The 24,027-nt window shown below is 37.9% G+C and overlaps 1 protein-coding gene across 2 annotated transcripts in view; it reads left to right on the forward strand.

The window, feature by feature from the left end:
- WASL (WASP like actin nucleation promoting factor) overlaps positions 1-24,027 on the forward strand; it is a 46,791-nt gene that overhangs the window by 19,017 nt on the left and 3,747 nt on the right. For both annotated transcript variants that reach the window (XM_064141998.1, XM_064141999.1), the window contains exons 2-10: positions 3,643-3,777; positions 4,917-5,003; positions 5,541-5,637; positions 10,970-10,993; positions 14,618-14,786; positions 17,497-17,539; positions 17,947-18,100; positions 21,222-21,742; positions 22,542-22,650. In XM_064141998.1, coding sequence (XP_063998068.1) covers positions 3,643-3,777; positions 4,917-5,003; positions 5,541-5,637; positions 10,970-10,993; positions 14,618-14,786; positions 17,497-17,539; positions 17,947-18,100; positions 21,222-21,742; positions 22,542-22,650 — 1,339 coding nt within the window. The remainder of the gene's footprint in view (positions 1-3,642; positions 3,778-4,916; positions 5,004-5,540; positions 5,638-10,969; positions 10,994-14,617; positions 14,787-17,496; positions 17,540-17,946; positions 18,101-21,221; positions 21,743-22,541; positions 22,651-24,027) is intronic.

Consider the following 24,027-nt stretch of genomic DNA (forward strand, 5'->3'; position numbering starts at 1 on the left):
GGTTTGGATTGCACAGAACTATTCACCACATCAAGTTTTCAAGTAGCTGATTGGGTTGACTCTGACTTTCAGGCCCGAAGTCTTCAGATTGACTTTGTGGAGAGGGTACAGGCATTGTATCATGGGGTTTATTTTTCAAGAGGTTGTGTTGCTTGGAAACAACGGCTACTGATAGTTTTGCATTACAGGGCAAGCTTTCTCAGTTTTACTTTCAAGTCACTTCCCAGGAGCTGGAAAGGATAGCTAAGAAAAGCAAGCCTGTCATGTGTGATGAAATTCTTTACCTGTGCAGGGCTCTGCATTTTTATTGGGAGTCTGTGACTCTTAAAATTGGCAGAAAGTGTTCTGATGAACCGTCCGTTGATACCATGTATCCTGCAGTATGTATCCACAGTCCGAAGGAGCTCGGTCATTATACAGCTAACGCCAGACTTGATGCTTCATAGCTCATCAGTTTGAGGGCTGTGACAAGTCTCTGGAATCGATGCCATGTCCTCCATCCAGAGGTTGACTGCAGAAAAAACAAAGAGAACTGAGGGAGGTTGATTCTCATCTCCATGGCCCGTTGGTTTTTGGTGGGCTATCTTATTTCTTTCCCTGTGCGTCTTTTCCAGATATATAAAAAGGACAAGATCTTTGCCAAAACTGTTAAGCAGAGCAGGAGTGGCAGCTTCAAAATCCTCCTCCTGAAAATTCATTCATAACAAAATATTAAGTTGCAAATCAATTTAATATACCTCAGGGAAAAAAAAACAAACCCTGTACTATTTAGCGTATTTAATGGGAATCCTGTTTAATTCTGTCTGCAATTTATTACTTATTTTTGCCACCTGTCTTCCAGAAACTGAATAGCATAAAGCATAGCACCACTACTCAGCATGGTGAAAATGAACAGTGGCTAAATTAACAGGAGATGGATTTTATTGTCTGCCTCATATTTTTTCATGTATACTCCTTTTAATTAAAAGTGATGTAACAGAGGGATTTGTCATATTCTAACATGTGAAAGCCTCATTGCACTCTGTCAACACAAGGGTATGCATAATGCTAATGAACATGTTAAAACAGACTTTAAGCTTGATAGACCTCAAAACAACACATACTTCAGATTCAGATGTTGTTCTTTAGCTTGTGAATTAAGCTCTGCTTGTAGGGGTATCCAAGTTATGATCATGCAGAATGAGGACACGCTCTTGGTACAGCATTTTTCTTTTGTCTGCTCTTAGGGTAGGTTCTAGTCCAAGGTTTTGTGTACAATCAAGTTACCTGCTTTACCCAGGTAATCAAGTTGGTGCTTTTACTGCTAGATACAATAGGAAAGCTGTCTTCTGTGTCATGACTTTAAGTTGCATAATTCTTGCCAAGAATTTCTGCTGCGTAGGCCGGTTGAGAGGAGGTTAGTGGAGCTGAATTTGTTTTGGAGTGTTGCAAAAGCTTCTTGCATGGGCAGTGGGATAATTGCTGTGGTTGAATTTGATACTACCGTTACAACTGTAGAATGGGCCACCTGTGCTCTTTTTGGTGTCTTGTGTTAACGATTAGATGTATTTGAGAAATGAGAGGATAAAACTGTTAGCAGAAGTTTTGAACAAAATCTAGCCAGTTGTGCTCAAAAGGTTTTACCTGTTGCAGCATAAGGGGGAAAATGACATGTCTTAAATCTGCAGCTTGATGGCATCTGACTGTTTTGGTCTGTTGTGGTAGTATGGCTAATTCAAGTGTCCTTTTTTGCTCATTTGACAAGTTTAATTATGATTAAATTACTAATATTGTTCTAGTTTATGCTTAATTGTAGAGTATTTGAGGAGACAACAGCAAAGCTTTCTTTTCATCAGTCACTCATGCTTTAGCTTGTTCTTTATGTTACCAGAAATACTTTTAGTCTAACAACTTCTGAAAAGATGATTGCAAAAAGAAACAAAATTGTAACTCAAAATCTTGTAAAAGTTACATCACAGTTCTTGGTGAAAAGTTTTAAAGCTCCCCTAAGGAGTGTTTGTCAGTTTGGCTGTAATACTTTTGTTCTGTTTCAACAACTCTGCAAGTTTTTTTAATAACCTAAGTTTCATGGGATTTAAAAAAAAATCCTTTGGTTATTTTAAACTAGGTTGAAAAGCATGACATGAGTGATACTGAAACTCAGTAGATTATCTTATAATGCAAAAGATGTGTCTGCATGCTAGATGACAACTGTTTATGCAAGTAGCCAGTACTGATGAAGGGAAGATACTGCTTGTAGAGCAGATGAGAAAAAAACGGTAGGGAGCCTATTACTCAGGCTAGACATGGTCCCTTGAGAAGGGTCTTGTAACTGTCACAGATTTATGAAAACATCTGCTTAATGTTCCATAGTGAAAGAGGAAACGAAACTCTTTGACGTACTCAGAAAGAAACAGAGAACAAACCAGAAAACAGTATTATTGTAGTCTTATATTAAAACAGAATTCATACATTGCAAGTCTCTTCTGTAATCACAGGTAAGATCCATATGAGAGTGACAATGCTAATTAAAGCATAGAGTCTTTGGGTTTTTTTTAAACTTGGTACAAGGATTACTTTAAACCAGTATGTCTTCCTAAATGAGAACTTAAAGGGCAAAGAACTGTGACAGAGATTTCTAAATGCATGTGCAGCATGGAGAGGCAACTATGAAACCGTTAAAGACCTGTAAGAGCAAGGAAGGGCTACTGAAACTAACAGATAGCAAACTTTTAAAGTAACTAACTGTTCACGCAGTGAAGTGTGAAACACAATCCTAGCCAGTGTTGTGATGTCTGGAAGCTCACATAGATCTGAAGAGGAATTACATAAATTTGCAAAGGAGGAGTCCAACATGTGCTGTAAAATGCATATGCTGGTTCAGGCGATCTTTAAACTCCAACCTGCCTGTTGCTGAGGATACACTCCCATAGTACAGTCATGTACTCTTGGATTCTTAGGTGTCTGATGGTGTTAGAGAGTAGACCCTGGGCTGAATGACCTCTGGTCTTACCCCATTACAGAGCCTTTAAGCTTTATGTCTCTACAACACCTCAAAGGCTCCAGTTTTTATTCCCTCATTGAACTCTTAAGGTAAGACATGTATATCTCTTAGTTTGAAAATAAGATGGTTTCAGGTTGCCAGCTGTGAGTGAGCCTAGCTCATGTGAATTCTCAAACCATGCCCAAGAATTTTAGGAGTTTGCTAGTTGGCATAGGCTAAAATTGTGCCAGACACCGCTGGAACAATTAAGCAATGCAGCCAGTTGTGTTTCAATACCTGGAAGCATTTCCAGACACTGTGTGAACTGAAGTTGTAGCCTTAGTATTTTATTTCTATCCAGTTTGAAGTACCAAACAGAACTTTAGTTACACAGTAGAGCTTCTCCATTTGAATACTGTAGTTGATGTTCTGGCTCTTACAAAGTCTCTTTGATTTTTATGTACAAAAAAAAGTTCAGTCAGGATCTTAAGATGTCTAAATATTGCATAGAAGTGAAAATCTGAAGTGTAGAAGTGATTTGGGGTCTGTTACCAATAACTTGGTAAATTGAAAATCATTTAAAAAATTGCCTAAAGCAAGGGACCAAATGAAGAGATTCTTTGATGAAAAATGAAACAGAATTTGTAATTTTTCACTTAATAGCTGCCTTTTCTTTTTAGACGATGTCTTCGGCAGTCGTTCAAATCTATGCAGCAGATCGCAATGCTATGTGGTCAAAGAAATGCTGTGGTGTAGCTTGTCTTGTAAAGGACAATCCACAGAGGTCTTATTTTATCAGAATATTTGATATTAAGGTAAGTGTTTTTTCTCCTTCAGATTCTTTAAGCTTAGTTGTATTCATTCTCCATTTTGTATTGAATAAATGTAGGTTGTCTTAGCTACAAACTCACAGAGATTCTCGGGCAAACAGTTATGCTTTAAGCAATGCACAGTGCTTATTAATGGGCAAGTGCAACTTTCTAAGATATTGTAAATTATTTCATAGATGTCAATTGATATGAATTAAATAAATACCAGATACAATTTGCTTACAGCTCACAGACCTCTCCTCTACGGGTCTGATTCGTCAAACTAGTAAAAATTAGTGTAGCGTCACTGTGGGTAGCTGTAAAAATTCTAGTGGCTGTTACTATTAACAAAATAGATGCTGCCTGTATAAGTGGAAACAATCTTTTTGACTGGTGTGTTGGGGCATGTGAAAACTGCAGGACAGATATGTTATTTTTCCTTCACAAAAGACACATTTGTCCTATTACAATATTTCACTTAAGACAGTAACTAAGAGATGAGGCATTCAAGATGTGTTTTCATAACAAAAATGATACTGAGATATGATACTTGGAGAATTTGGAAAGCTTCCCATACCATTAAAGCCAGGAACCACTTGTTACCTGTTAGCATTTGGTGCTTGTAGTTTCAGATTTGTTCAGGGCTGCTAATTGGTGCTTGTGATTTAGTCACTTGACTGCTAGATTTAGTGAGAAACCACTTCCTGAAGTATTGATGCATAATGCCATTTAAATATATAAAACCACCTTAAAAAGGAGACTTTTGTTTCCTTTAACTGTTTTCAAGTCAAGCCTGAGATAATAACAAGAAACTTGAAATCTCCTTTATTGCTGTTGCTGTTATCACTGTATTCCTATCACTCATCACTGTTACTGCTCCAACTATCACTACTGAGGGACTGTAGAACTTGAGAGATGTTTTGAAAGCTATGAACAGAGCACAGTGAACTAGTGGAGTAGTCTTCCAGAGTTCTTCTGCTTGTTCCAGTCTATTTAGATTTTGATTGAGTCATCTGTTGTGTTAATAGCAAGGTAGATGCTTAGCATCATGTAACTTCCAACTCTGAAGAGATTCTACTGTCAAATAATTTAAACTCTGCAATTAGCCTCTTTTTCAAAATGTTTTTTTTTCTTCTTCTTTTCAGGATGGGAAATTATTATGGGAACAGGAGCTGTACAATAACTTTGTATATAATAGTCCTAGACGATATTTTCATACCTTTGCTGGAGATGTGAGTCTCAACATCTTTGAATGCCTAATTTTAAATTCCTTTTATTTGAACATTAGCCTCTTTTAATATAACTGATGTTTTTATTTCATTCTGTAAAGTATTTTTAAAAGTATCATATTAGCTGTGTTCCTTGAATGTTTTTAAGCTTATTTATAAAAGTACTTTTTATCTCAACTAAAAAACTTATTAATCCATAGGACAGAAGCAGTTCTTTATTTTCATCTCCCTTTAATGAAATTATTTCTAACTGCAGAATATGTTTGCAAGTATCATATATTCTTAAGGCAAAACATTTTTCTCTCCCTTCCTTTGATTTCAGGCTGCAATAATTTGTTCAAATTTGTTAGCCATGATCTTTATAAAATTGATTAGCTAACAAACATTCCTAAAACAAAGTATTTCACTAAGACTTGGTTCCAAATTTGTATTAATGATTGATCTTTTTATGATTATACCTTCAGAAGGTGTAAGAAGACATTTAAGAAAGAATTTCAACATTTTCTTAATCATGGGTGGGGGAATATTAATGTTTTTCAGACATGTCAAGTTGGTCTTAATTTTGCTAATGAAGAAGAAGCTAAAGTATTCTGCAAAACAGTAACAGATTTACTTGGACGACGACAGAGAAGATCTGGTAAATGTTCAAATTAATCTTAAATTCAGGCTTGTTAATGTTATTTTGGGGAAAGGCAGGAAGTTACTTCTATGTCTGAAGACTACAGGAAGACACTATTGCCATATTTATATTTGGAAGTAGTTGTGTTATTAAAATGTGCCTTTCTCTTGTGAAAAAAGAGTGTTTTTTTTCTGAAATAATTCGATGCTCCTTGTTGTAAGCTTCCTTGTAAATCCTAGACTCCAAAGTGTTGGTGTTTGAAAATACAGATCAGGAGGAAGTAAAAATGGTAAGCTGTCAGTGGGAAAACTAGAAATCTTTCTGTAAGCTGTTGGCATATTTGGCTGAACCATCTTTTTGCACTGTGCTGTTTAAATTCAGCCTAAGTGGGTTATAAGAAATATTTTACCCTCTGCTACGTTCATTAATTCATGTAAATTAATTTTTGTCATTGGTCCAGTTTAGTAGAGAACTACCTTATTCAAAACTAGTGATTTTGTTGAAGGCCAAGGTCAGGAGACATAATGTGTCTGTAGTGTGCATTGCAGCACAGTGTGAAGCACAGCTAGCTGCAAGATGCCTTAGGAGCACGGTCAGTGTTTTTAAAGGCAGCTCAAGCTTCCTGAAGATCTTGTCTTGGTCGTTTTCCAGGGAGCTTATAAACAACTTGCCTGCCTGACAGCCATATGTCAGTGAAGAATAAGGTGCTATAAAGCATAGACTGGAGACATGTGAGTGTGGCCAGTCTTGCTTTAAGCTGTAGCATGGCTTTCCAGGCTACAGGATGTATTTTCCTAATCCATTCTGGAACTGAATTGCAACAGCAGTGCAGTGTAAACTAATGTAAAGGGAGGAACCTCTCATTTTGGAGTGCCATCCTTGAAGGTATTCTTGGAAACCTTCATGATCTGTATGTATTTGCTCAGCATTTGTTCGGGTGCGGTGACTTGGGTGCAAAGCATTTGTTCCAGAACCATAAATGCTGGGCTTTTGTTTGCTTGGGCTAAGATTCCCTCTGCTGAGACAGTCATAGGGTTTTATTGGAGGCAGCAGGGTCACTAAGAAGTGGCATTTAATAATTTCTCATACATGTTACATGAAAGTAAATTTATGTCAGCTTGCATGTTATCAGACATATGTTGTGGTTGGAGTCAATGATCTTAAAGGTCTTTTCCAATGTAAATTATATTATGATTTTTTTGAATCTGTTTTCTCTTCCTGAAGTTTCACTAACTATTGTGTCTAAAACCTCCTGTTAAAAAGATAGAAGTGAATTCACTTCTGTCCTTCCACATGGAATTTTTCTTGACAGGACCCCATAGATTTTTCTTGTTTACTCATTGAAATTTTATCTTGGGTTGTGTGCTGAAAATTCTGTTGCAAGACGAATTTATTCCATACATTGTCTTTTGACAAACTACTCCCCGTCCTCAAATACTTAAAACTTGAAGACAGCTTCAATTTATAATTAAGAAGAAAAAAAAAAACACAAAAAACAACCCGGAAAAAAACTCAACTTCTCACAACTAACTGCAAAATAACAACTGCAAACAATCGTGAGGTTCCTAAGTCAAGCCACCAGATGGAGTTTTGTGTATCTTTGATGCAGTTCTGTGTAATTGTGCTTCTAAATAACAGGCTTTGCATTTGCATAGATCAGAGCTGATTTGCTGATGGTGTTCATTTATGTAAACATAAGTGCTTCTTTAAAATAGAGTGATCTCTGCATAGATTTTTATATACTGTAAATTATATATGAGCTGCATATTGTTTGTGTTGTATATGTAAATTCTCTGTGTATTGTAATGCATCTTAAACACAGAGGTAATAGTGTGGTAGTTTTTGTGCTGTTCTTTTAAAAGGGACTTTTACTCCCATGCCTTCCAAAATATGTTTTATTTCATAGCAATGCCACCTGACATGTTTTCAAATGAAATGAGTACCATATGTGGTGACTTAGCATATTATACCATTCAGGACTTGCTAGGATACTTTTGCAAGAGTCTTATGGAAAGCTTATGTTGTTAGAAAGTAGCAAGAACTGTGTGTTCTGTCTTACAAAACTGTATCTTCGTGCTGAGATGGGTACATGTAATATTGTCTAAAAGCTGCAAGAAGAGGCAGTGGCATTCTGCCTTTCTGCAGTGGGTCTGAAATGCAATCCACTGAGCAGACAGTTCTTGAATAAGTGCACCTGAAGTTTCAGAGAGGTGAAAGCTTTGCTCCAAACAGAGAATGTACAAAAGCTTGCAAACATACAAAATATCTAACAGAGAACAGAACAAGAGAGAAAGGCAGAAAAAGAATTATTGATGTGCTGCCTTAATGTTTTTAATATCAGGCTCGTTTTCCTCTAGCTAAATTCTGATTTTACTTTTTTTAACTCAAATTCTTAATCTTAGATTAGGAAAAAAACTACTATAAATAGTAAATTTCTCTGGCAGACTTGTTTAAATAATCTGTCTGCTTACCTCTTAAATAGTTCCCCCAGTAAGCCACGTGTACACATTTCTCTTCTATTCTCAGTAGTTGTCAGCATAGCATGTTCTCATATCAGATGTTGTTTCACATAGGTATCATTAGTTTTAATTATCTTGCTTCAGAAATGTTAATGTGTGTACACACAATGTCCTCCCCACCTGCTGAGCACTCAGACATAAGAGTGCAGCAAAGACTTGTAGAACAGTACATTGTTCTTAATTGCCTTTCTGTAGTTAGGAGGCTTCTTGGTTCATTTTTGAGGATCACTTATAGGTCTCTCTGAAGATGCTTTTTTTCCTGCACGAGCCTTTAGCCCCTGATGTCCTTTCTAATGCACTTCATGAGCTTCAATCTGGATACTTACTATGTAGAGGTTTGGTTTGATTGGGGTTTTTTTAGTGTTTGATCACAGCTTTTGGTTTTGCTCCCTAGGAGATAAGGGCATCTCTGAAGTTCTCAGCTTCCGTTGGATTCAAGTCTTGACAGAGGTCATTCTTGTTTCCAGGAATGCTTCTGAAGTGACTTGTGTTTCTTGGATCTGGGCAGCTGGTGAAGTTGATCTAGGGTAGAGTGTCCCTGCCTGTGGCAGGGGGTTTGGAATTAGATGATCATTATGGTGCTTTCCAACCCTGACTGGTTCTGTGATCCTATATTTTGGATCGTTAGGCATGTGCATCTTCAAAAAAAGGGAGAAATGTATCATTCTCCAGTAAGGTGATCCACGTTTCAGTTCCTATTTTCTACTCAGCAGCAGGAAACACAGGAAACAAGGTCTAGTATCTTCGGGCAAAAATTAATGTTTTATGTACCCAGCAAAAATTACAGGAAGTGTTTAAAATGTCTTGCTTTGTTTTACACTGTCTTATCGCTTGAACTCTTTATTCTAGTGAGAATTGTAATGGATTCCCATGTTTGGCACAAGGCCACTTAACACTTCCTATGAATGAATACCTCTTGATTTTGCCAGCTTCCCATCCTGTGCCAAATGACTTGCAATCAGGCGTGAATTCTCCTTTGCCATCTCTGAGTTGTAGTTGTTGGATAAAAGTCTAATTATGTTCCAAAAGTTGAAATTGGAAGGGCATTTTGTGATGGTTTTGTTTTGTGGGATTTTTTAATTTGTTTTGTTTTGTTTTGCTTGGTTTTGTTTGTTTGGTTTGTGGTTTGTTTTTTCAATGCAACTAAGTTTTCTAGGAAGAGAAAGTACAGTAGTTTGGCACACAAAAAAAAGATACCTTGTGCTGTGGCACCCTTGCAGAGGTTTTCCATGTCTGTACCTAGAACTACTCATGTGTGATCTAAGAGACAACTGCCCCTTAGTATTTTTTAAAATGTTCTAGGACAAGGTTAATGCCATCTCTGGATGCACCTTATCCTTACCTTTATGGTTGTCTGGAAAAGTATAATAGTTTAACAGTTTTTCTGGGACTTATTAAAATGGGAAATGTCATAGAATCATAGAATCATCCAGATTGGAAGAGACCTCCAAGAGCATCCAGTCCAACCTAGCACCCAGCCCTAGCCAGTCAACTGGACCATGGCACTAAGTGCCTCATCCAGGCTTTGCTTGAACACCTCCAGGGACGGTGCCTCCACCACCTCCCTGGGCAGCCCATTCCAATGCCAATCACTCTCTCTGCCAACAACTTCCTCCTAACATCCAGCCTAGACCTACCCTGGCACAACTTGAGACTGTGTCCCCTTGTTCTATTGCTGGTTGCCTGGGAGAAGAGGCCACCCCCCACCTGGCTACAACCTCCCTTCAGGTAGCTGTAGACAGTAACAAGATCACCCCTGAGCCTCCTCTTCTCCAGGTTGCACACCCCCAGCTCCCTCAGCCTCTCCTCATAGGGTTTGTGTTCCAGGCCCTTCACCAGCTTTGTTGCCCTTCTCTGGGCATGCTCCAGCACCTCAACATCTTTCTTGAATTGAGGAGCCCAGAACTGGACACAGCACTCAAGGTGTGGCCTGACCAGTGCTGAGTACAGGGGAAGAATAACCTCCCTTGTCCTACTGGCCACACATTCTTGAGACAAAAATCACTGAAGTCCCCATTAGATTTCAGATACTCCAGTTCTGAAAAGAAGGGGTGGTAAACATTCCTCACAGAGCTGTGTACTGAGGGTTTGGAAGGATAGGTCAGGGTAGGTAAAAGTTATTTGTAATGGGTAGGAGTTAATAGTGAGTGAGGGAAATCTCCTTTAAAGGAGCATTTACTATTGCAATCTGAGACTACTGAGGTGTGAAATGTTTACAACTACATTTTAAATCATCAAACCAAATTCTTCCCAGTCCATGAAACAGTTCAGTGTTGTGAATAGAATATCTGAATGGAGTATCAGATTAGTACCAAGGGGATTCTAGTTCTGTTTGTTTAGTTGCCTGTTGGATAACATAGGTGTTGTCCTGTTTTCTTTGCGTAAACCTGAAAATGATATATTTTTAGATCCTATGAGAGAGGAATACTTTATAAAAGTATGAATTATTTTAAATAAAAATGAAGGAACAGTCTCACTCAGTGGAAATTGGGAGCCATAACACTTCAAAATCTTGCTTTGGTAGGTTGTACAAAAACAACTAATTTTTAGTATTTTACCTTACTTTACAATCAACATGTCTGAAACCAACTCGGTTGCTATTTTCACATGCTCCTACTCAGTTTGCTCACTTGAAATCACTGCTTATTGTCTAAGACAGAGGTTTTATTACTGCACTGAAATGCTTTGTTTCAACTGCACAGCAGTTAGGCTTTAAGATTATTAACAGATCGAGTTCAAGGTCATTGAAAGCTTCACTAGAAAGTAAAATCTAGAATTACTTTTTTTCTTGTGATGCACATGAATAAATTGCTCTTTTTCTTTTTCACCAGAAAAAAGACGAGACCCACCAAATGGTAAGTGTCTTGCTTGAATCAATACCTTTTTACTTATTCCCCCTGCTGTCACTTAGTGTTTATGTAGAGCTTTGTTTCAGACTTGTATGTCACCAAATTGGGCAATCCTTAACTAATTCTGAATTACGGGAACTACTGAGATCTTTTATATCCAAATAAAGCCTCTCACAGGTTTAATACTTCTCAAATAAAGGAGTGTAAAGTTTTGAGGAAGTTCAGGCAATCATCAGTTTAGGCCTGTGACCTTCAAGCTTTAACGTTTGTTTCTGCTCACTTAGAGGGCATCCCTGATAGCAATGTCTGCAGAGTAGATGGGCAAAGCAGTTACAACTGCAGTGTCACCTACCACAAAAAAAATAGCCATTGTCTCTACTGTAAATGTCAACAGTACCACAATGTGTTTGTCTAGCTTGCTACCTGTATTTTGAAAAAGACTTAAGGAAACTAGATCCAGATGAACTTTTATTATTTAAAATACTCTCTGTAAGACCTCAGACAACAACATTTTTTGAGAAAAATATTGCACACTAAAATAGCATTCATGGATCCTGTGCCTTTATCTTGAATGTTCCATGGAATGCATAGGTTTACATCCAACGTTTCAGTTGTATAATCAGTGGTCACAGCTTGGAGCATCTGCTTTTTCAGTAAACCATTTCACTGGGAGGCTGTGTATATTCTTCCTGAAGTGTCTTAATTTTCTGATTCTAATTGTGTAATGCTTGGCTTCTCTGCTTGCAGAGAGTTAGGAGTGTTTATGCCCTCTGTAGTCACAGGTGAGACATGCTCAGGACATGGGTTGTAGCCTTTGCATTTCAGCATTTGCAGTTGAGACTAGAGCAGATATATACTGTCAGCATGTAATTAGGAGAAAGCTGTTGTAGTATCAAGTGGCTTTTGTCTTACTCTTCATATACAGTGAAATTCTGTTTGGAAAAAAATAAAAGGAGTGCCTGCCTTTTTTATACTGAGTATAAATGTGTAATTAATTACCTTTAAAACCAAAAAAAACCCCGTCACATTTCTGTACTCACATGATCTCCATGCTTGAAATACTATGGAGAATTTTCTTTTAGTGGAGCTTGTTTGTTTGGATTTTCTGCATACGTTGAAACTGTGTGGAAAAACACTTTGTCTTGTCATGTGACGTTTTCAGTGGTAGAATTGCAGGATTAAAATCAAATTGGCATTAGGAGTTATGTAAAATGTATTAGTCTGTAATTTCCTGGGATTTATGTTCTACGCATTTGACTCTTAATGCAAATAAAGAAGAGTTGCTGTAGCTGAACTGACCTCTTGGTGAAGTTCTGGGTGAAACAAGGATTTATCAGAGAATTCAATTTTGAGAGAGCTACATAGCAGGGTTTTATTTCAACTGTTAACAGTTTACGTTTGTTGTAGGGGTGTCTGTAGCCTGGAACAGATGCCTAGAAAGGTTCTAAAATAACATTCTGCAGAATTACAGTTTCAAAATGTTCTGTGTTACATTTTCTGAAGATGTCACAGATCTTGATAACAGTGGATGCTTAAGGCCATTGTACTGCCAGGTACTTCCTAGCGATGAGCTCTATATGCCTTTCTCATCTTCATTTATTGAGCTAGCTGCACCTGATGGAGAGGGTGCATGTCTTATGATGGGAAAAATTTTACTGGATATTAATATGGCAGTTCTAGAAGAGTACAATTCTTCCCAAGGTTCTTTTATCTCTCGTGGACATCTAAGTTCTAAACCTGACGGTAAGAAAGATTTTTGTCTTTAAGAGTTTGCTGTGAACTCTAGTACAGATATTGTTAGTATCAAGGCATCAGCCTATCAGTCTTTTGTTTAAGCTCACTTGAAATTTGCAAGTGGCTCATGCTTTACATAGTTAAGATCATGTATGATTACTTCAGGATTTTATATGCAAAAGAGGTGCATTTTTTTCAATGACTGTTGGGAATTTTGAGAAGAATATCACAAACTTCATAGATTGCAAAGGTACAGGTTTCTAGCTGTTGAAACTACAAATAATCAGTGTCATAGATGAAAATTGGCTATAACAGAGAAAAACATAATTGGTGAGTAAAGTGAAAATGAACTATTACAGCGGTTTTGATGTTGTATTTCATGAAATGAAAACTGCAATTTTCAATGAATCCCAAAGATTTTACTTAACTCCACATCATAATCTTTGGGTTGGTAATATTTGAAGACTATTGAATTTAATCCTAATTTTAAGTAGAACCTTAATAATGCAAATTGTTTCACATAATCCTATGTGGTCAGTTTGTGCTCAAAGGACAGCTGTCCAGATCATAACATTTCTAGATCAAAACATTTCAGCAGAAAATGCTTCAGAAAGTAATCTTTCTGCAGTTTCGATACAGTCTTAAATCTTGTCCTTTAGGACTCCTGCAGGACTTCAGCATTTGTCATGTGTTTTCAGATGTAGTTTCATTTAGTCCAGTGTGTTTCTGTTTTTGTTTCTTGTTTCTTGTTCCTTGTTCTGGCCAGTACTCAGTGCTTCCCACTGACTTGTAAGCAAGAAATGTCAGCTGTGTCATCCAGTGTCTTTTCTGCTCCTTCCTGCTTTGGAGTTTTGATTGTGAACCCAAGGCTTGTTGGTCCTTAGAGAACTTCGAATTATCCATACAAAATGCAATTATGAAAAAATACTGTCCAAAAATGTTCCAATTTATCAAAGCCTTAAGCAGACTTTTTTGTCATCTGCCCAGTAAGGCTGCATGTGTGAGTCTTATTTTGTTTGCTGACTGCTGGGTAGTTAACTCGCAGGCAAATGAAGGATGTTTTCAAACTACTTCTGGCTAAATGGGTTTTAAATTTCCTCCTCAGTTTCATTCTCCCAAAACTGAAAATACCTTTAATGCAGGTTTTTCACATGTACATGTGTACATACGTTCCTATATGAGTGTTTCATGTATGCACATACATATATTTTTGACTCTTGGTGTTTAAATACTACTATCGCTTATGTCAAGAGTATCGTTCTGTCAGAGCTGAAAACCTGCATGGAATACATGCTAGGTATGCTTATTTCCTATATTCCACAAGTAACTTACCAGTAAAATGCTAAAATTGGCAGGAGTATTATTCAGATGCTTTTTCAGTCACTGCAGAAATAACTCAAAATTGTTTATAATAAAGAAAAGAGTCTGAGAATATTATTCATAATTTTAGTGTTTAACTTGTTTTTCTTGTGCTATTCTTACTGTGACTACTCTTCAAGCTCTATTTCTTACCTGGGACTTCAGTTACTTTGCAAATCTGTCAAAGAGTGAGACATTAGAAATCCTGATTAGTTCTCATAGATGTTGCCCTGTGTTTGAAGACAACAGTTTGTCTAGAGCAGTGTTGTAAAGTTCCTGTGATCTTCAGTTTCTTTGTGTGACAGCAGAAACCATTCTTGCTTGGCACTTAGGAAACTGATTGTAAAGGAGATTGAACTCACTGTGCTGCCAAGGTAGTGGGTGCTGAGCATTGATGTTCATGGCACTTATTCTTTGATCTTGTCTATGACCTTGATATGTCCCATTCCATGTGTTCTGTGTGCATGAAAACTCTTTAATGTAAAAGTACTTTGCCATATTTGTAAAACACAAATTCTACTTTCTTCACCTTCACAGGCCCAAGTCTGCCAATGGCAACTGTTGATATCAAAAACCCAGAAATTACAACTAACAGATTTTATACTCCACAAGTCAACAATATTTCATATACCAAAGAAAAGAAGAAAGGAAAAACTAAAAAGAGAAGATTGACAAAGGCAGATATTGGAACACCATCTAATTTCCAGTAAGGTCTTTCTGGAGTTTGGGGTATGGTGGGTGGAATTTCTCATTTGTTTATTCTTTTGTACAGGTTTGGTTTTTGTTTGTTTGTTTTAATGTCAAGTAGACCTGAAGTTGCTCAAGACTTCAGTTGTGTGTAAGCTGAACTGCAGTGAATGCTATCTGGAATGCTGTAAGGTCTACAGCTAGCTTATACACAAGTGAGGAGTTCAGTGCAGCTGTAAACAGATGTAACTTGCTATCCTAAAACAGCTTAGAAATTCATTTAGCTGCATAAAAATGCCTTATTGAAATAGTCAGCTCAGTCCAGATTCATATTCAGGCTCAGTAGTCACCTCTTTTAACATGATTTCTCTTACAGCTATAGCTGCTAAGTTGTGCTTTGTCAGGCACATCCTCTCTTGTCTTAACAGCAGAAATGACATAGCCGTATTTTTATCTCTGCCCTTCAGTCTGCAAACTTAACTTACTCTGATATGTGAGCTAATACCTGTAACTTGTGATGAAGGTACAGCATGCATGTATAGACCCTTAGGAATGAGTTGGAGGTTTTCTAATGTCATTTTATGTATCTTCAGACTTTTAGGAGAGGTGAGATGTATCATTTTAAGCTTCACTTTCATGGTCACTCTACTGAATTAACTGCTGTCTTTGTGAACTATAATTTGGTGTTTTAGCCATCTGCTTTGTAAAACAAGTGTACTTTGTTTAAAATATCTATCAACCTTTGACCTAGAAAAGCTGAGAATAAGATGATAAATTATTTATGCAGTTCAAACTAAAGATAAATTCTCATATCATTAAATATGACATGAAATTGTAAATGGCAAATCCTTGCAAAAGGATACTAAAAGTCTTATTTGGCTTAAGGTCTAGTTAAGTTTCATGTAGAGTGCAGCTATGTGTCATCTTATTATGTAAGACACTTTGATTGCTGGCTTTGTACAAATGTATAGGAACTGGTGTTTTATAATGTTGAGCAAATATGCTAGGATAACTGTATGTTATCTGTTCTGTGAAACTGATGAACACTGACACTGTCACTGGTCATGCCAGACTGCTTGCAATCAGTAGATAATTCTCTTTAATGCTTTCTGTTAGACAGATGTGGGCTGTCAGTGTTCTGAGGGAAAAAAATCTAACTACTTAACATAAGCAATACAGCAATAAGCTATGTTAATTCTTCCAAGTAACACAGGAGTTGCAGTTACCTGATAAATATGCATTGAAAAAAACTCTTAAAATAAACATGCTACAATTGGTGTGTGTGAGAATCACAGAATGTTAGGGATTGGAAGGGACCTCCAGACACTGGGTGCAATGCCCCTGCCAAAGCAGGATCATCTAAGGTATGCCACACAGGAACATGTCCAGATTGGCTTTGAAAGTCTCCAGAGAAGGAGACTCCACAACCTCTCTGGGCAGCCTGTTCCAGCACTCCATCACCCTCACAGTGAAGTTGCTTCTCATGTCAAGGTGGAACTTCCTGTGTTTTAGCTTGTATCCATTATCCTTTGTCCTGTTACCGGGTGCCACTGAAAAGAGCCTGTCACCTTCCTCTTGACACCCATCCCTCAGGTATTTATAGACATTAATGAGATCCTCTCTCAGCCTTCTCCAGTTCTCTCAGTATTTCTTCACTTATTCAGTAAAGGATGAAAAATAAGGGAGAAATACTGTGAGTAGTACTGCATATAAACTTTCCTGTCAATACCTTGCACTAAGCTCTAAAGTGCATGCACACAGCCTCTTAAAAGGGCATCTTGAGTGACACAAATATGCAGAATTATGTTGATGAGCTTGTCAATTTCCATACACCAGTTAATACATTACAATCAGATATGAAACTATGTATTAGGAAAAGCATGTCTAATTTATGTGAGCCAGATGTAGCTTAACATCCAGAATTCTGTAAACAATAAATCATCCCATGTTTTGGTAGTGAAAGGTATTTAAATACTTGGGTAAAGCAAAGGGCTTTCTATTTTTGCCACTTTCATAGCATAATGTGATTTTAAACCAGATCTTTTACTTTCCTTCTTGTCCCTTAAGCTAAGTAATTAACTAACAGTTATATCAAGACCAAAACTAATCACTGTGTTTCAGTATTCTCATTAAAAAATATGTGTTCTTGAGGCTACTAACAGACTTAAGCAAGTGTACTAGGCCTGTTGTGATAGGCACCCTGTAAGGACACCGGAATGGTCCTTGTAATGTGACAGTCTTAGCCTAAACTGTGTTGACTCCTAAGAGTGCAACTGATAATTTTAAAACAGAGTTGGTTTTCCTGATGAGTTTTTGGACTGTCCATTGGCAAAAAGAGAGCTGAAACATCCTGGTAACATTATGGTTCTGTCTTCTATTGCCAACAATGGTTGCATCAAGTAGCTTAGTCAGGCACAAACTCTTTGGCCTTTTTAGTTGATAATGCTTCTGCAGCTGTGCACAGTCTTTCCATCACCATAGGGTGGCACAAAGCAAGTGAAGGAAATGGCTTCTCCATTTGGCTTTTTTGACACAAGACAAAAAGTTGAGAGTAAAGTAAGTTTTACTATCCCATTCTTAAATAGGACACTGAGGAGTAAGAATTGCTTCATATCTTAATGAGGCTAGAGGTAGCAGCTCGTAGTAATCTCCAGTTATCTTGATATCTTAAGTGTTAGTTAACAAGGTTCTTTTTATGGGGATTAAATGGCCTTTGCTTCTGTTTTTAGACACATTGGACATGTTGGTTGGGATCCAAACACAGGTTTTGATGTAAGTAATTTAACAAGTTATTCAAGACACTGCATGATTAAAAGCTTTTTTGGCTTTTTCATGTAAGTTGTGAAGATTGGCATTAAATAAAAAGCTGTGCATTCAAATAGTTATAAATTGTGATTTTTGTAATACAATGCACATGTTGAGATGTTGGAGTTGAGTGGAATAGAAGGGGATGCAGGGTTGAGGGGAACAGATGAAAAACTTGAGATTTTGTGTGAAGTACTTACTTCTCCTGAAGTAGTCCTTTCTGACTGAAAAGACAACCCAGAAGTAGGTATGTGGCTTTGGTATTCTGTTTAATTACATGGTTTGTGGGGGTTTCTGGGGGTTTCCAATACAAACAGTGTTTCTGAAAAGTCTTCCATTTCAAGCATCTTGAAACTAACATATCTGACTTTCAGGTGAATAACTTAGACCCAGAACTGAAAAACTTGTTTGATATGTGTGGAATTTCAGAAGCTCAGCTGAAAGATAAAGAAACCTCAAAGGTCATATATGATTTCATAGAAAAAACAGGAGGTGTGGAAGCTGTTAAAAATGAACTGCGCAGACAAGGTAGGATTCCTTTTGTTGTCAGGGCTTTTTGAAATTACTTTTAACACAAGGATTAGAGTAGAAGCTGTTGATGATAAGCCCTTTTTGTTTCTCTTCCTAGTACTTCATGTCACTGCAGTTGCAGTGGAGTTCATAATGTTTCTCTACACCATACACAATATGAAAATGTTATATTGACAACCCATTGTGTGTCCTTGTTCCCTAAAGAGTAAGAATCTTAGGTCAGTGAAGTAATTTCCAGCAACACTTAGTCTGCAATGTACAATTCTGTGCAGTAAACTCAATATAGATTTTTTTTCTCTTCAGACTGCATATGTTGTATATTTATTTATAGTCTCACTCTTATAAATAAATGAAAATCCTATAAGCCATGTTGCTGTTGTCTGACTGTTGTACATATGGTACCCATTTACCCTGGTGGCACTCAGCTGGAGACCCACAATGGTTTTATTTTTTAGTGTTTTTTGGAGGAGGTTGTCAGGCTTGCTTGTTTGTTTGTTTGGCTGAGTTTGGGGTTTTTTTAAACCTCTTTTTGTTTTCTAATTCAAAGTAAAATGTGCTAGTTTTGAGCAAACTCCTGCTGCAAGCAAATTCTCACCTAAGCCATTTCCATAACAAGTCAGTCTGAAAAATTGCACTGCCAATGTCAAACTTGTAGAAGTTTGCCTAGAATACATCCTAAGTGATGATTTAAATTACAGCACTTTAAAACTAATAAATGCATTGAGTGCAGATTCAGGGTACAATGACTTGTCACATTTATTCCTTAGGTCCTCCACGGTGGAGTGGTATGTATGTATTTGAGCTGGCGTCTAAACATATGCTTCAAAGTGTTCATGCTGCTGTGTGATTTCCTTTCTGATGAGAAACCATAGTCCACATCCGTTTGACTGCAGTGCTAAAAATCATAATCAAACTGCAAGCAAAATCAGTTAGTTTTTTTTTCCTCAGAAATGTCACTTTCATGATAAAAACTTTACTCTTCTTTAAATGTTTGCAGAGCTGTTGCTCTCAGACTGTGGTCATAAAATCAGACTGAGAGGATAGGCTTTCAGGTTTTACTTATGGCCAACTTAAAATACTTTTAAAATGGCTTTTTTTCCTGTTGGGTATTCAAGTTACAGACATTTGCATGTATGTGATTGAAACAAAAGCTGTCTTACCTTCAACATGTGTGATAATATCAACCTCTGTGCTTTCTGATAGAGGCAGATAGAACATTTTAGGGATTCTTAGCTTCATTTACATTATTTGATGCATAGGCTTGGCTGCTGTTTGAAGTGTTCTTTTCCAACTGAAACACATTTTTCTCTGTTTATTGCAAGAATTTCTGTGCTTACATGTTCACCCTGGTAGGACTGCTAAAAAAAAATTTGTTTTCCTATTTTTCCTGCCCTTTCCCTTAGTTTTGGTACTGTTGGTTGTTTTTTAGTGACAATACCATTAATAGAAGATTATCCTTTTCTTTTTTTTCTTGTTACTAGCCATATTTGGATGAACATGCATTTGTAAAATGGCTAAAACTTTCTTTGCTTGTATCATTAGTTCGGGAGAGAGGATGAGAGAGTGATGCTCCTTCCTTCTTCCCCTTTCCTCGTTTTGTTTCAGTTGAGCACAGGCAGGCCTTATAAGAACCCCTTAAGTCTCTTTCCACAGACTGGATATGGCATATCTTTCTAAATTTGATACAAGTAAATGCCTTCCCCCCAAGAAAACATGAAACTTGCCTTTAAAGTCTGCAGGCAGGACAGACTCCGGAGCACGTAACCTTGTTGCATGCCTTTGCCGTGGGATTAAGACGAACTGCCTGTAGAGCCTGCCGAGCGAATTACGTTAGGAAATGCTGCCCTCCAGTGGACGCAAGGGAAAGTACAAGCGTGGCAGCCAAAAAGTAGCGGGACTGTCTTAGAATCGAGAATATTGACAGTATGATTCCTTGGAGATGTATAATGTCTCAGAGGAGATTCTCCTTATGGTGTTCTTTTCTTATGGATGGAAACATGCAGAGCAGTTTGTAGAACTTCAGAACATAACACATCATTCTAGGAGGGATGAATTTCTCTAAGATGAGCAGGGAAGGAGGCACTGAGGCACAATAGTCTCCTACGTCCTCAAAAGCTCCCTTTTGGGAATGTCCCCTCTATGTTCTAGTGCAGACAGCCTGCTTTCTCAGCATGCAACAGGTAATAGAAAAGGCAAATAAAGCAGTATCTTCTTGAATATAATACCCTTTTTTGTTACCAAAGCATGTGAAATCAAATGTGAGTTTTCATAGTTGTGTGATGGCACTTAGATTATCAACTAATTATGTGCAGCAGCCACACAGTCTAAAGTGCTATAAGTTAAATGCTTAATGGTAGAGGAAATGAAATAAATGAAATGGTGCTGTTTAAAATTTCATTAGCAGAGCAAGTACATTTTAAGGCCATTTCCTGTGTGTTGAGGCAGTCCTGAAGCTGTTTTCCTTTTTGCAGTTCCTGACACAAAGATGTTATTGGAACTAATTTTCAGTATCAAGGATGAAGAGTCAGTTACACTACCTTGCAATGAATTAGTAGCTTTTTCATTACCAGAAGATGTTACTCCAGAAACAATTGCCTCCATAAATTATCTAATGAAATAATAGATGCATTACAAAGTAGAAATTCTGTATTTCACATTAAGTTTGTTTTCCAAACCTTTTTTCTTTTGCCTTCTAGAAATTTAAAAAAAAATCTAGAGGAGCCTTGAATTTTTTTCTACATTTTGTCATGAGAAATAGAAACACTGATTTAAGATATACTTGGTTTATGCAGAAAACTACTGCTGCAGGACCAAACCATAACTAATGACCAAGCATGTTTTGTGACTTCATGTAGTCTTTTTGTATATTGCACTTGCTTCCAACAATGTTAATTCTTCTATAAAACAGACAACAGGGCTCCGTTCAGCTTTTGTGTCCATCATGTAAGCACATTTGATATTCTTCTAGATTCAACTTAATGCAAAATGGTAAAATTTGCAGTGGCACAGAGATGCTTGCAAAAGACGAGACAAAGCTTTCTTCTTTCCTTTTTTCCGCTGTCTCTGAAAGACTTTTCTTGAGTAGCATGTAACTGTAAATTGTTTTGTTTCATTTCAGCTCCACCTCCACCACCACCGTGTAGAGGAGGACCCCCTCCACCTCCACCACCACCTCCCCATAGTTCAGGCCCTCCCCCTCCCCCTGCTAGGGGCCGAGGGGCCCCACCTCCACCTCCTTCAAGAGCTCCCACAGCAGCACCTCCGCCCCCACCTCCGTCTAGACCTGGTGCAGCAGTGCCCCCACCTCCTCCAAACAGGATGTATCCTCCACCACCACCAGTGCATTCATCATCTGCACCATCTGGCCCTCCCCCACCTCCTCCCCCACCAGCAAGTGGGTCATCTGTTCCTCCACCACCACCTCCTCCTCCACCCCCTCCTGGTCCTCCTCCACCACCAGGCCTTCCTTCAGAGGTTGATCACCAGCTTCCAGTTCCTGCAGGAAACAAAGCAGCACTCTTGGATCAAATCAGAGAAGGAGCTCAGTTAAAGAAAGTAGAACAGAACAATCGACCAGTGTCTTGCTCAGGAAGAGATGCACTGTTGGACCAGATACGACAGGGTATACAGCTGAAATCAGTGAGTAAATGCTGTTTCTCCTCTGTGCAGTATTTTAGTGTGGACAGTAAGTTGCAGCTCTAGTAGGCTGGATCATAACTTTTAGCGTCATTGAAGTGATGCTATAAATAGTGATACTGAAAAAATGCTTAGAAAAGACATTTTCTGTAGGTGAGTGGTGCCAGAAATGATCCTTGTTTCAAACTCATTTCTCACTTTCCATAATCCTGTATAAATCCCGCAATGACGACACCATAGTATTGTGGCTCTAAAGAACTTCTACAAGACCTGCAAAGGATTGCTGATCTCCTGAATACTTGAGTAAAATTGTCTGAACTGCAGGACATGTCTTCAACAGTAATGGTAGTGGAAGGCCAGCGATAGATATTGGGCAGATAGTATCTACTTGCTATTACAGGTCCAGATACGCAGTATCAAAATCTGTTACTTCCAGAAGGGAGTATCAAACCCAATACAGACCTGGCTAACAAACCCAAATGAGAAAAAATATCTTCTAAAATATATGCCAAGGATAAAATCAGTAATGATTGTGCAGGCACACAAACCATGCCTGCACAACAAGGAGCTTTCCTTTAACTGAGCGCTCACTTCATGATAGAGCCGTGAAATAATACAGTGCTCAAGGTGAAATAACAGTTGTGTAACACGACAAGAGAAAATGTTGGCTTTATCATAGGGAAAAAAGTTTTACCTCCCTTTTGGCTGAGAAGAAACTCATCAAACTTTCTTAAAAGATTGTCTTGAAATATACAGGTTCTGTTTTGTTAATTGCCTCTTTCTAATGTTTCCTTTTTCTAAGGTATCTGATGGTCAGGAGAGTGCACCGCCAACACCTGCACCCACCTCAGGAATTGTGGGTGCATTAATGGAAGTTATGCAGAAAAGGAGCAAAGCCATTCATTCTTCAGGTAAGTCTCATAGTGTCAGGTTTTCAAGAGTTAATGCTATTCAACATAAAATATTGTCAAAAAACCCAACAGATATCATCATATAGTCCAATACACAATGCTGTAGGAAGGCCTCTGCTGATGGTTTGAATGGTTACTTTATGCTACTTTGAATTACTGGTGTATAGTAGTTTCCATTAATACTGAATTAAAAATTCCTGATCAAGGTTGATATTTTTATAGTTTGTTTCTTTTTTTAATGGCTGATGTGGCAGTTTGGGTGTTACCCACCCCATCCCCCATGAAATCACCCAGACTAGACTCAGCTGCATGGAAATTAAGGGATGAAGCTTTGTATTTACAGCTTAGCACAATATGTAAGCAGGTATTTACAATATATACAGCTATATATACAGAAATATGTAGTTAAATATAAGTTATATAAATATATAACTTATAAATATATAAGTTAAAAATAATACAGAAACACAACACCTCTCCCAGAAACCAGTGTCCCCAGGAGGGGCTCCCAACCATCCTTCCAGCCCTTATCTGAGAGTTTGCCTTACACACATGGTGAGTTTGGAGAATCAGCCAGGTGGGTTAGAAAGCAGAAGGGATAGTTACACAGAAAGCAGGCCAGGGAGAAAAGTACAAGCACCAGTGGTGACAGAGAGATCCACTGTGTTATCTATGTTTTGTGTTCTTGTTTTTATACATTTCAGCAAGCCTGTGGTTGAAGTAGACATCACCATTGTTTCCTTTTCACAGCCTGTAATCTAATTTCTCTCACTAAAATATTCCAGCTAGCCTCTAACTAGCACAGTTGATTACTTTTATCCACTCGTTGCCTGATGAAATAAGTCATCAAAATGTTTTGGAGGGAAGATTTTTCATGCTTTCTCTTTCTGGAAGCCAAAGCTCTGGAAAAGATTCACGCTCTTTAAGCTGTGGATTCCAGTGTGCTTTGGATGCCATCTGCTGGATAATAATCAGATAACAAGTGTTACGTGACTAGTCCCATACTAGTACTGAAGCAACTTTCCCCTCTTCAGTGCTTAGAAGAGGATTTGCATTTCAAATACCAGCTTGTAATAAGTGCAGCTCAGTACCTGCAGTGCAGCTGTTTGGTTACCATCTCTTCTGTTTGGACTTTGACCTATTTTTCTTCCAGAGCTTGCCTTGGTACCAAAGCTGCATTTGCATTCAGCAGACCATTTGACTAAGGGCAGTGTAGTTTGTTGATGTGTTACCCTACATAGTAATCTGGTTCTGGTACTTCACATAAACACCAGAATGATGCTAAATACAGCATTCTCCTAAGGAAGGGAATGCTCTTGCTTAAAAAGTAAGCAGTTTAATTTGAATTGGCTACAATTTTAATATAATAGTACATAG

Source organism: Pogoniulus pusillus, chromosome 4, assembly GCF_015220805.1.
Source record: "Pogoniulus pusillus isolate bPogPus1 chromosome 4, bPogPus1.pri, whole genome shotgun sequence".
Lineage (NCBI taxonomy): Eukaryota > Metazoa > Chordata > Aves > Piciformes > Lybiidae > Pogoniulus > Pogoniulus pusillus.